The sequence below is a fragment of the Pinus tabuliformis genome, chromosome J (genome assembly GCF_031772625.1).
Source record: "Pinus tabuliformis cultivar Carrire ecotype Pingquan chromosome J, CPIR1, whole genome shotgun sequence".
Taxonomy (NCBI): Eukaryota; Viridiplantae; Streptophyta; class Pinopsida; order Pinales; family Pinaceae; genus Pinus; species Pinus tabuliformis.
The window spans coordinates 1,567,673,214-1,567,687,472 of record NC_142295.1 but is presented as its reverse complement, the minus strand read 5'-3'; the positions used below and the strand labels follow the sequence as shown (position 1 = coordinate 1,567,687,472).

At 37.7% G+C, this 14,259-nt stretch overlaps 1 protein-coding gene across 3 annotated transcripts in view; it reads right to left on the bottom strand.

Moving 5' to 3' along the window:
* Positions 1-14,259, bottom strand: part of LOC149233479 (uncharacterized) — a 107,831-nt gene that overhangs the window by 60,276 nt on the left and 33,296 nt on the right. For 2 of the 3 annotated variants that reach the window (XM_089379767.1, XM_089379768.1), the window contains one exon: positions 3,545-3,674. The exons of the other annotated variant lie outside the window; for it this stretch is intronic. In XM_089379767.1, the coding sequence (XP_089235893.1) occupies positions 3,586-3,674 (89 nt within the window). In that variant the 3' untranslated portion in view covers positions 3,545-3,585. The remainder of the gene's footprint in view (positions 1-3,544; positions 3,675-14,259) is intronic. 3 annotated transcript variants of the gene reach the window in all.

Here is a 14,259-nt window from a genome sequence, read left to right as displayed (position 1 = left end):
CAAACTCTCTGAGAATCCAGTGTTCCATGACAAGTCCAAGCATATTGTGATCAAATGTCACTTCATTAGAGACAAGATCAAGAAGGGAGCAATTAAGCTTCATTATATCCCCATAGATAAGCAAATTGCAAACATTCTAACCAAACCCTTGGTTAAAGCTAAGTTTGTGTTTTACAAGGACAAGCTTGGACTGGTGCAGAATACCTTCCTCGCTAAGAGGCAGTGTTGATGTTTGTAACTCGGATAGGTACATCCTCACAGACCTAAGTGTTAAGACATGTGGAATTCATTCAAAGTCTTTACCTTAGTAATTCATTTTAATTAAAGGAACTAGTAAAGTGAATGTTTTTTATAAGAGTTTATTATCCAAGGAAATGTAAAGTTTTTACATTATTGAATTAGATGAATCTAGAACATTGATTTTGACTTTATCTAAACCATCAATCTCATTAAGAGATTACAATTACGGAGACTTAGTCATCAATGGTTAATTTTTTTGGTCAAAAACTCAGGACTATAAAGGCAAGGCTAGGAGAAGGAGAAAGATAAAAACTTAGAGTGACTAATTGAGGCACAAAGCATAGTGACTCAAGCCTAGATAAGACAAACGCAAAGAGTAGAAGCATTAGATATCAACCAAGTGGAGGTTGTACGCTTCAAAAGGAGAGAGGGCAGTGATAACAATCAACTCAAGGGTTGATTCAGGGGCCTCTAGAGGGATCATACAAGCCGTACAAGTGCCCAATTAATTTCAAAAAATTTATTGTAGCTCGTATTGTTTGCTGAGTGGGCCATTTTCCCAGTAAGGGAGTTGTTGTAAGCTTTTGATATTATTATTTTAACGAGAAAGTTGATTTGAAGGGAAGAAATATTTTTGTAGGCATGTGTGGAAATTGGGTTCATTTGCTTCCACTATAATTTTATTTTTCCAATTAAAAATCCTAGTGGATGCATTTTATTCAATAAGCTAAATTTAAAAATGTATTTTTAGCAAGGAAATTACTGAGTAATTTGCCAATTTACTGGTTTTAGAAAATTTGACAGAATACATGTGAAAGAGCCAAGTTCTCTCTAGCTTTGACATCTCTAATACATGATGTGATCAATACGAATAAAAAGACTCTCTCCTTTCATTTACATGATAGGTGAAGGAGGCCAATAATAATAAAGTGGCAAAAGTCCACAACAGAGCAACCTTTATAAAGGTCCATATGTGAAGCACTCCAACTCTAAATGACAAATGACAAGCTCCAAGGTAAGCACATCCATCAAGCAAGGGTCCCAAGGTCAGTGCTCCATAAGACAAGGTCCAACGTTCCTCCTAGGTCTCCAACACTACATTGCTACCTCTCAATCCATGCACACCACTAGGTCCAACACACATCCATAAACACTCCTTAACCCAAGCATCATAAGCCAAGCACAAGCCTCAATGTAAGCAACCAAGTGCAGCTCCATGAACACTCCTTAAACCAAGCATAACAAGCCAAGCACAAGCCTCAATGTAAGCAACCACGTGGCCCCACGCTACCTATAGTTCAATACCCTCCTCGTAAATGCCCAATGCGCCTCCTCCCATGCAAGCAACCAAGCATTCCGTGTATGCATCACAAAGAAGGTCACCATGCCACACAGGTGTCCAACCTCCTAAGGAAATGCACCATTTAAGGATCAAGTCAAGACATAGCAATTCATGTGTAAGCTACCTCCAAATGTGTATGTTCATTAAACTATGACCAATGGTAGTCAACACATTATTTATTCCATATCACATGAAGCACCCTGAAGCACAATGTAAACAATTTAGAGTAACTCAAAAGCTAACATGGTTCAGGGCTTTTAGGCTTGCTTATCCCTTACCAGGTGCCTAGGACATAAATTCTAGCCAACACTAAGATATCGATGTATTTATTCACTATGATATTAAAAAGACCACTACAACCTTCAAATATCTCATTGCAGTCTCTCATTTACACTGCAATAGTCAAACTAAAAACATATTCATTTTAAAAAGCAGTCTAAGTCAACTCAAACTTGATCAATGAAACCAAGTTGACCAGCAACCATAGCAACTTGACTTATTGCTCAGTTTGGAGGGCCGGTTTACTGAACAGGCTAAGTAAAATCATGACTCAACCAATTCAACACCAAACCAGCCCTACTAGGCCGAGTAGGTCTTGGACCCCACTATGGTGGACTCAACATGGAAAAATTGAAATTTCTTTTATGAAAACAAAAACAAAGACCTAATTCCTAAATCTTACCAAAAAGCTATAAAGAGAACACCCCCTCCTGCATTCTTTTCCTCACACTTCTCACAGACCAAAAACAGCCCAAAAATATTTTTTCGAGGACTATTGTTTTCTTACAACATAATCCACAGACAGCTACCTTTGTTAGTAAGAATATAATATGTTATCTGAGCTACCAATGGCTACCATTAAGGTAGACCTGTATGAAAAGATTCTACTCAATTCCACACAACTAAAAGATTTATAGCGACGTCCGTTCCTTTTCCTTATAACAAGGTTTTCCAGTGGTCATTGATATCAGACAATATAAATCATCAAAGTACCTTATAAAAAATTAATCACACCAAAGTCATAATTTTGTTTATGGTATCCTATGTAGGCTCATGTAACTTTGTCAAAGCTTGAAATTTTACCTTCAAATATCTCATTGCAGTCTCTCATTTACACTGCGATAGTCAAACTAAAAACGTATTCATTTTAAAAAGCAGTCTAAGTCAACTCAAACTTGATCGACGCAACCAAGTTGACCAGCAACCATAGCAACTTGACTTATTGCTCTGTTTGTAGGGCCGGTTTACTGAACAGACTACGTAAAATCATGACTCAACCAATTCAACACCAAACCAGCCCTACTAGGCCGAGTAGGTCTTGGACCCCACTATGGTGGACTCAACATGGAAAAATTGAAATTTCTTTTATGAAAACAAAAATAAAGACCTAATTCCTAAATCTTACCAAAAAGCTATAAAGAGAACACCCCCTCCTGCATTCTTTTCCTCACACTTCTCACTGACCAAAAACAGCCCAAAAATATTTTTTCGAGGACTATTGTTTTCTTACAACATAATCCACAGACAGCAACCTTTGTTAGTAAGAATATAATATGTTATCTGAGCTACCAATGGCTACCATTAAGGTAGACCTGTATGAAAAGATTCTACTAAATTCTACACAACTAAAAGATTTATAGCAACGTCCATTCCTTTTCCTTATAACAAGGTTTTCCAGTGGTCATTGATATCAAACAATATAAATCATCAAAGTACCTTATAAAAAATTAATCACACCAAAGTCACAATTTTGTTTATGGTACGCTATGTCTCAATCAAAGATACAGGGTCATGTAACTTTGTCAAAGCTTGAAATTTTACATTCATGGCTTCAAAACCCATTATCCTTGTCCGCAGTTGATTAAAGAAGGAAATTTTATCCTCTTAAGTGGATCGCAGGACGAAGAAGAATTGGTCACCAAACAGAAACCAATAGAAAATGAACAAAAAACACACACCTACCTTCGTGGATGTAGACAACAAAACCGATGTTCAATGGAAAATCAAGGATTGAAAAAGTTTGAACCATCCAAGCTTATCGCAACCAATACAGCAATTCCAGTGATTAAACCAAGCCACAATATTACAGAGCCTGCAAAGATGTAATTATCGATGCCAAGATCATCAAACACTAAATCAATAGGAAGAATACAATGTTCATTGTTTCCTAAATAACTGTGCTAATTGCAAGCAAATTTGTGCAAGAATATGCAGCTAGCATGTACAAGAAACAAAAACGGAAATTCTTTAAATGCAACCAGTGATGGTTAATGAAACTCACAGTAACACATATATCCAAAGATAAGGAACAACAACAAACATTTCCACTATAAAATAGAAAACAAGAACAAAAGAAACATTCAGTCACTGAGTACTGTCCAAAAGCAATATACAAATAGGAAACTGAGAACGCAAATGGTCCTGACATCTAAATAGGTCAATCAACAACTGCTAATAAATACAAGATAGGATATATGACTCCCAACCAGCTTGTCCGTCTATTATGCACCGGAGAATGTAGAGCATAGTAACCACCTCTAATATTACTATAAAAGGCAAAAGGTGACCGTGAACCACAAACTCTGATAAGATCACCGCTCATGGCAATGTTCTCTTGACACAAGTGCTTTTATAAAACATAGAAAGGACTCACTCAATGTGTAGCCAAATAGAATGCTGTAAATAGGGGCTACTTCAAATACTTCAGCCTTGTAGGTGAACAATCAGAGTAACTACTCGGAAAGGGCCACAACTACTTCAGCCTTGTAGGTGAACCATGGGAGTAACTACTAGGGGTTTCCATTGAACATGTCAAACATTATGATTGTTGACCTGAATATGAAAGGACTATCATAAAATGTATTCAAGGCATCACGTTATAGTCAGGAGATGTTACTACCTGTGCCATCAATATCATATCCAAAAATCATATGACTAATATTAATACTAAAGATCATGTATCCATCATCTGGGATAGCCAACTCCAAGAAAAGACCCTCTAGGTCATCAATGTTATAGACAAAGAGTGTCGGTGATTACTCATCCAAATTTGATAGGAGAGTGCTGTGACTTTCATTTGTATGTCCTATAGGAATGCAAAAATGTCCAACAACCTATTATAAGGGCATAAGTATAATCACAATCCCCTCAGAAGATATAGGTCACAAATCCTGTGCACTAATAAGTCTCTTTGAATGACGGAAACCATGTTGAAGGCTTCACAAAAGTCTATAAGTAGCAATATCTCTTGCATTTATTAGGTTTTGCTTACTTAATGAGATCTTTCAAAGTTGGGATATAATCCCTTGTCCAATGAGTACGTCTAAAACCTCTTGACCCCTTGCTTCAGTTTCCATGATTCAACTAGTCTAGTGATCAAATCATCCAGCAGTGTCGTACATAACTTAGCTAGAGTCTGCATGACCATAAGGTCTGCAATCGTTATCATGTTGGTCCCCAGACATGAAAATATGGTGACTATATAAGAGGTCCACGTAGGAGGGAATCTATAAAACAAGTTAATTAAAATGATTAACAATATGAGTCACAAACAACGGGTGGCTTTGTTTCTGTCCTTCAGCTTTCAAATATTCAATGTTTGTTGTTTTATCAAACAAGTTAATTAAAATGATTAACAATATGAGTCACAAACAACGGGTGGCTTTGTTTCTGTCCTTCAGCTTTCAAATATTCAATGTTTGTTGTTTTAGCTAACAAGTTAATTAAAATGATTAACAATATGAGTCACAAACAACGGGTGGCTTTGTTTCTGTCCTTCAGCTTTCAAATATTCAATGTTTGTTGTTTTAGCAGTTTTATGCTTGAAGATGGCATGTGGTACCATAAATTCATTATAGAAACAGCATATTGGAGATCTAGCTAGAATTAAGCTGGGGATTGGTTGGGTAAATTTTACAGTAACAAAACAAATAATACAATAGCAATGAAACATTTAGTACCTTCCTTGCCATGTTAGCATCTCTACATATATGAGTACCTAACTCATATCTTTGTCCTAATTTTGAAAAACCTTGCCTCGAGAATGATTCCTCAAGGCCCCATCACTTAGTTTTATTTGTGAAAGAAGATCTGAGTAAAGACACCCGCACTGGTTGGTCTTGTATGATCATGGTAGCACCAATCACTAAAACATTAAGTTGCACAAGTACAAACATGGGTACAGTATCTGATATGGATATGGGAAATTTTGGAATGGATTGAATATGATATGGCTAGCATATCGAAATTTAAACATAATATATGTGTGTGTGTGCAGTCAATTGGATGTAGCTCAGGTGGTTGGGAAGAATGTTGTTATTCTCCTCACCTAGGATCAATTACCGCATGTGACATGTTGATCTCTTAATGAGTACATCCTTCTAATAGCTTTCAGCCTTCTTGTTTGAGAATCCCTCAAGAAATGAAACATGTATATTCCTCATATCGAATATAAATATATTTCATCCAAGAAAAAAATGTATATATATATATATGCAAAAAAACGACACAAAAATTTGGAATAGCATTCAAGAATTTGGAAATAAAGCCAAAAAGCGAGTTCACATTGATATTAGTAGATATGATATGAAAACATCATATGCAAAATGGGTCTCCCGCAGTGTTGCCAACATCACAATAATATTGTGAAACTCTAATTTTTCCATTAACCCATATTATCGCTAATAAATGTCGCGACAATTTCATATGGTGATATTATTGCAATAATATTGTAAATATTGTGATAATATCATGTGATGATCGAAAATATGGCCTGACCATGGACTCTAGCATTTTAAGTCACTTTTCTGGGGCTTCCTGGCTCATTTTGTATATTTTTAATTTTGCCAATATTTAGCGATATTTTCCCTATATTTATGATATTTTGCTTTTCCAGACACTTTGCAATATTTGGCTATATTTTGACTTTTCACAATATTTATGATATTTTACTATCTAGTGTCCCCACATCAAATTCATTACAAATTAAAAATTAAATGCCATCAATGTACTGAAACTTGCATCATTTTATATCTTCTGTGAGACCTAGAATGTTGTATGTAAATGCAGAGATATCAGATCCACTTGAAGAGGATATTGTTTTCACCATCAAGAAAATTTAGGTGAGGTGTGGCATTCAAGAACATCTCTACGTCAGGTAATTTTGGCTTCAAATCCAACAATTCATTAAGCCCCTATTGGTATTCTGGACTAGTATGTGACAGATGGCAGAGGTTGGAATGAATAAACATAATGTCCTTGGCATTCTTTGAGGCCAATCCGTTTCACTTCAATAAATGGATGAAACGAAATGTACTCTAGTTTCTCTCATCTCGTGAGGAACTAACAGTCTGTGATAAGAACCTGATTGCCAAATGCTGGATACAAGTGATTTCCCCACCATGGATGGTCCACCAATCAAGTGGCAACAACTCCTTATTTGTGATTTCTCTAATATCTATGCCAATACCCTATGGTCCCACAAATTTAGAGAACTCTTTACAAACTTACACTGCAATAGTAAGATCTAGGAACAACTTCACCAAAGTTTTCTTATACCCCTAAGTCACTTTTGGTTTCTTATTTGGTGCAGTTCTTCCTTCTGTTTCTTGTCATTTTCCTCATGAGCCTAAACATTGAGACATACCTGTATATGAATTTAATGATGCCCTTAGACTCTTTGATCACCTCCTTAACGAAGTAAATTTGATCAATATCCTGTAGTATCGGATCAACACAATGTGCAGCTCATGGAGTACAAACAATGTGGAACATCTATCCATTAACATTTTGTCAGTTGCCACATAACTAGAAGCTTTATCCATTATGACCTGCACAACATGCTGCACACCTATCTCCTAGATGAACTCATCCAACAAATTACATAACAGTGTAGCATCTTTAAAATGTAGATGCATCAAAAATTTTAATAGACATTGTCCCCCTGGGACAGTCAGACTAAAATTTTGGAGGGTCTTGCCCTTCCCATCTCTCCAATCATTGGACATAATTTTGCAGCCAACGATCTACTTGATTTTTTTTTAACTCTTCCCACCTAGTATCAATATCTACCTTTTTCTGGAAGAATTGCTCCACTCAACTCATAAGTAGGGCCCTTGTATCTTAGCCCAACAACAACAACAACATCCCACATTGCCTGGTAGAATGGACCATTCTTAGCAATGCTAAAGGGTATGTCACTGCACGAGAAACATGTACCCACCACTGTAACACTTCTTCATTTTCCTTTTTTAAAGAATTGAACTTATTGAAGGTTGTGCTACAAGTTCCATTCCTGGAAAAAAGAAGGGTGATGCGGTTCATCTGGAAGGAGAAGCAGCTAAAGCCCATCCCACTTCCAGTTTCCACCCACATGTCCACCTCTCAAGGTGCATCTTACCCACCAAAAGTGGGTAACCACTAGCAGAAAATGTTTCTCCCCATTGGTCAGTCAGCCAGTCAGCAGCCCTATGATGATCCACAGATAGATTTACTTCAAACCTCTCCACCTATGCTCCGGCCAATGCTCTCTCGCATCTAGAATACTTCTCAAAGGAAGGTGGATCATCCATGAGAAGGTACACTAACCATTTCCATAAATATGTGCTTTCATTTAATGTTTGAGGCATACTAATATGGATCACATGCCAAGCTAGATGATTGACCTCTCTTGATTGTACCCTTGTTCCCATACTTCATCTGGGAGATTGTCCTTTGCCCCTAGTCTAGTGTGACAACCCCTAAAGCCCTTTTCTTCCACTAAAAGGAGGCACTGATTGATATAGTGTGCCCAAGGTAATCCATACTCACTATCTTCCATGTCCCCCATAGATCCACCTCCATTATTTGGCTTGATTGCCATTGGTCATCGAGATTGGCACCTTATATTCTCATCTCTGAGTCGTGACCCAGATATTTTCCCTAAGAAGTTGATGCAATTGAAAGAAAGATAAAAACATACGAAGTCATAAATGAATAAAAATAAAAAATGAAAAAGATGGCTAGGACATTAAATAAGTGCATGGGAAAAAGCCTAGCATGAGCTCTAGCCCCCTTATTACCCATCATCCAGTTCCTAAGCATTCCATGCTCTATCTAAATGAACATATGAATGTCCCATCCCGATGAGCGATAAATTTGTACATCTTTAAGGGGTGTGGGAAAAGCATAAAGCAAGTTGAGTCACCTAAGCTATGCAAGAAAGAAAGACAAATCATTTAAGTAAAAGGCGCACCAAAGGGGTGGAAAAAGTAGGCTAAGGAATGGGGTAACTCATGCATCCACGATTGCTCCCTCTTATCATCATTATACTCAAGATGTTGGACCTCCTTTAGTTGGTCCCATGGTAGTGGCCATCTTACTTTCCCATCCCATGATCACAGCTATCACATGCATCTATGGCTTGATGGACCTACCTAAGAAATGCCCTTAGGGGCCAGAAGCACCGAAGATGGCTAACTGTATAATCATCCCTAACATGTTACATAATTGTGGTAACTTGATTACAAATCATCAACTTGATGCTTATTTATCCCTAATGATGTTGATCTCACTTGATCTTGAGGGTATGTTTCATGTGGCTCATCACACATGCAGTGGAGATCCCTTGAGAGATGACTTGACACCTCTCTAGAACAATAAAGAGGATGTCTAGCCCAGCTTTGAGAGCACATATGACACTACAACCCAAACATTTCCCTTCATGAAATGAGCGTTGGGGTTTGAGGAGCCAAGAAGCTAAGGCATTGGCCTAATTTATGATGTTCCCAGATGGACCAAGGATGCCCCCAGGCTAGCTTTGGATTTGCTTGATAAGCATTACCTTGTTCTAGAGCCCGAATGAGGATGGAGACCAATTGAGATGCTTTGGGAGGAATACCACACCATGTTTTGAGGCTAATGCTTGATCCTAGGGCTGCCACATCACCCATTCATACCCTAGGAGGGTGACATAAGCCTTCTTGATGATGACATCTTGGTGGAAGAGATGCACCCTTGTGTTTTGATAATGTCCTTTGGAGTCAATAGCACTATTGGACCCACTTTATCACTTGCGTGACAGAGATGCCCTTTTTTGGAGGATGATGTCGTGTTGGAGAGCCTTTCCTCCCATGTGTGTGGAGAATTTGTGACAATTTTATTATGATTTATCATTTGAAAAGTTATCTTTAGATCGATATGTGTCCAATTAGCCTAGTTGAACCCTTCAAGGAAACTTTTAGGGATTTTTCATTGTAACATAGAGAAAAAAGACTTGGTTGCCATAATATAACTAGAGGGAAGTAATTTTCATTAGATGAACATCACACACAATCATCTCTCTTCTCTTGAGAGAGTGCACTAATCTTTTCTTTGTTTATCTTAGACACAATGGATGAAGAGCGGTGCAAAATGTGTTGGGGAGAGCATTTTTGCATGGAGGGACTATCTTGTGGATTGATGAAGTGATTCTTGCTTGAATTGTGTAAGTTTGATGCTATTTTCTTCCATTTTGCATGTTATTTTATGAACTTAGGGTTTATCTTGTGCCATATTAAAAAGTGCAATATCTCTTATGAACTCTTATTTCTAAGTGATTATGCAATGTTCGTCACTCAAGAATCTAATAAAGCAACTTGTTTTCATGCATCCTTTGACTTTAAATATCCTATGAAAGAAGTTGTCCTATCAAAGAAGTCGTCAAGGTTTCCATGGGAAGCAAATTGTGCCTCCACCCTCTCTACCCAAGTCCTTCCATCATTCGCCTCACTCGAATTTACTCCATTGTGCAATGGAATAGAGGCCCTCGTCTAGTTGCAAGATCACCTTTTAAAATTTCTCTTTTCTATTTTTATTGGTAACTAGGGTTAGAATTTGATTTAAATTTGTATTTAATAGCATTTTTGTTCCCATATGTCATTGTCCTTTAGGTCTAAATCGCATTTATTAACATTTGAAAAGCAAAAATTAGCATTTATTGCATGATTTCACCCCAAATCTAGGGCTAACATCTAGGGTTTATATTGATGTTCTATGCATTTTTAACCATTAAATACCTAAATTTGACCCATCCCTTGCTTACTTCTTTAATAGCCATCAATCCTTGATTGATTTCATCATTTATAGGTTATTTCTTCAATGTTACATGCTTTGTATATCTGCATATCATAAAACACTAACTTATAACAGCTTTTCTTTAGTTTATTTGTGTTGGTGGGAAGTGTACTTCAACATTTGTAAATCTTACCTTGGCCTCCAAGGGTTTTCCAGTACCTTCTCCCATAGCAATTAGACTCTTCTCACCCTTGAACCCTCCTTTGTTGAAGAAGTTTTTAGGTGATTTATCTGCGAACTCCTTAGAGAGTGATTTCGATTAAAACCCTAGTTATCTAACCTCTAAATCTTGCTAGGGAAGCCTCCCTTATGGGGATAACATCCAACCACAAAACAGTAGGAGAAAGGTCAATGAGGTGACAGTGGTGGTTGACCTCTTTGTTGTCGTAAGACCTAGATTGCCTAATGAGGCTCTGCACTAGGCCTGCTAGATTTTGCATACATTTCCTATAGGTGATCTATAAAAATATATAGGTGATCTATAAAAACCTATTGTGGTGCCAACCCTATCATGGTAGCAAAAGCACGAGGTTCTTATATTAACAAGCTAAAGAAAAGGGTAATTAATGGACTAATCAATTGATCTGTAAACTATCATGTATATTCCATTGGAAAATTTGTCACAATGGAGCTGATGAAATAATAGATTGAAATCTTAAATCTATATTATGAGGGTTAATTTCCTTAGATTTCTAAACTTATTAATTTATTGTTTTCTCTGGTTATGCATGCAATATATAAAATGTGGAAAGTAGAGAACAGTGATAAACAAACACATGCCCAAACACAATGAACACTAGATATGACCTGAGAAACTCTTTCAGCAAAAAACCAAGCTGAAAGATGAGGTTTTTCTCCTCTCTATTTCTCTACATGGAAACAATGCAAATAATGCAAATACAAAGGAGTGAGACTTGTGGCCTGTGGCCTACGATAGAACACAAACCCTCTCTCTTCTTCCCTCTCTCTGTCCACTCTTAGCTAATCTACTCTACTCTACTATGGAACAAAACACACTCAAAAAGAATGGAACCCATGTTCCTCCTAGTGGCCTGATTATAACACAACCTGAGAGCCAACTAGTGGTTAAAGTTGACCCATTCAACCCTCAATATGAGTTATAACTCGATCCTTCTAGAATCTTCTCCATAGGGCCCACATGGTTAGCCTCTTTTTCATGAGTAATGTGGGTTGACTTCACATCCTCTCAAATTATGGTGGTCAATCACGATATGTCAACTTTCAGTAGGCATAATTTTTGCATCTCAACTCTGATTCACACGATTCTTGCATTGTTGGAAAGGTCTTCAAGTGTAGTATAGCACCAACGGTGCGGCACTTAACTGACAAAGTTTTACCCACAAAAAACATAATTCAAGGCCTCAAACTAGCCCTGGAAGGTTTCTAAACAATTCTCCAAACTAGGTCAACCACAAAATTGCCCTGTAAGCTTATTTTTCTTATTTTTCCACCGTGAAAGGCAAAAGATGGATGACAACAATATAATGATTCAATGTGAATCATACCTCACCATTTTGCGAGGCTTTTTGTCCCCAAAATCTTTTAGTGAATGAAGTGAGGAATTTTTCATGTACCTTCTCCTTTGAATACCATTTAGCCTTGCATGGAAGTTATCCTTTCAACCTAATCTGCCAAAGGTCATGTTACACATCTTTTGTGGTTCTAGAACTCTTCTACCAAATGGTATCCTTTGTCAACTCTGCCTGAGCATCTAGTGCTAAATCTTCTATAGAAGGTAGGACTTGCTGCTCTTCCTGATCTAGCATGGAAGGTTCACAGAGTTTCAAATTTTCCACATTCACCACTAAGTAAATGTGCATGTATCGGGGTGGGTTGAGTCTGTAGGCATTATCTCCCACCTTTTCCAGTATCTCAAAAGGACCATATCGCAAAGCCTTGATTACCAGGACCCTATAGTGTCTACTTGTTCAACTGTAACCATACTTTGTCTCCAACTTTCAATAAATTTTCTATTTTGCGTTGATCATGCATAGCCTTGCACTTTTCCTATGACTTCTTTAGCATCTCTTATACTTGTAGATGGATCTGTTGATCTCCTCAACAAATTTGACTACCCTTAAAGCATTCCTTGTGATATCCTCCCTCACTTCTTGTTGTCCATATTCAATATCCAAAGGTGAAGGTGGCAAATATCCAAAACAAGTTTCAAATGAGGACTTACCAGTAGAAGTGTGCATTGTTATATTATAATATTGTTGTATATATACCAAATTTTCATCGCAAGTCTTCGGATCCATTTGATTGTAACCCCTCAAGCTACACCAAAGTTTTATTGACTACTTTTGTTTGCCCATCTATTTTTGGATCGAATGGTGTAGACCTCTTCAACTTTGTGTCCATCTTCTCCCACAATGTAGTCTAAAATGCACTGGGAAATCTAGTGTACCTGTCTAAAATGATACTCCTTGGTGTCCCAAAGTGCACCCAGACCTGTCTAAAGAACTAGTTTGTTGCTTCTTTCCCATTGATGGCTTTTCTATAAGGCATGAGAATGCACATCTTGTTGAACTTGTCAACTACCACAAACATGTAGTCATCTCCCTTCTTGGTTATTGGTAAGCCTCCAACAAAGTCCATGGAAATGTTTTCCCAAGAACAAGTGGGTACAAGTAACAAATGGGTATAGACCATTTTCCCATTACTAGGCTTGTTGGTAAAACAAAGAATACATCCTCTTATGAACCTAGCTACATCTTCTTGCATTGTGGGACAGTACACATACCTCTACAAATTGGCAATTGTCTTCCCTATTGCTGCACAAACTAGTAGGCCTAGATAGTAGGCTAAAGCTAGAGGGAAAAACAACAATTTGGGACAAAGGCTCACTGTCACCACAACCTATGTCCCCTTCTCTTCTCGGATTTTCACCATCAGGAGGAGTCCCAATAACCCTCACTTTGATTAATGTGTCTATACTAGGGTTTGAAATGAGGCAAGGATAGTTCATTCAATGGAAGTCTCAATTGAGGTGTTGAGCTTTGGGAGAAGCTAGAATGGTTTTCCATGAAAAACCCCTTGGGAGGAGGACTACATTAGACCTAGGGTTGAAGTATGTGACGAGATAGGAGTTCATCCAAGGTCAATACAGTCAAAAGAAAAGGTTTTGAATGATACGCTACTAAATTGCAAATCGTCAAGGAATCCCCAAGGAAAGAGCAGCTTCAAGGGTTCCTACTTGATACAATGGCTAAGGCATCAATTATTTCGAGATTCAACCGTGAGAATTGCATGAAATTTGGAGGAGAGCTAGAGGAAATACCAGCGCAAAAACCTGTCCAATTAGCTTTGCAAGAGCTCACTCCAAATGAATTCTGTACCAAGCCCTAAAGAGGCTACCTATCCTTGAAAGGAATAAGAAATAGGAGGCGAGATAAGGTGAGGGTAAATGATTCTTCGATGAAGATATGATCACCAAGGATCCCAGACCCAGTGCTTATCAATTGGGAGAAATGGAGTCAAGAATTATGTTGATTCAAGAACTTTGCTCTATCAAGGAGACCTATGCACCTTTGCTAGCCCTAAAGGAGGCAGTTTAATAGCTACAA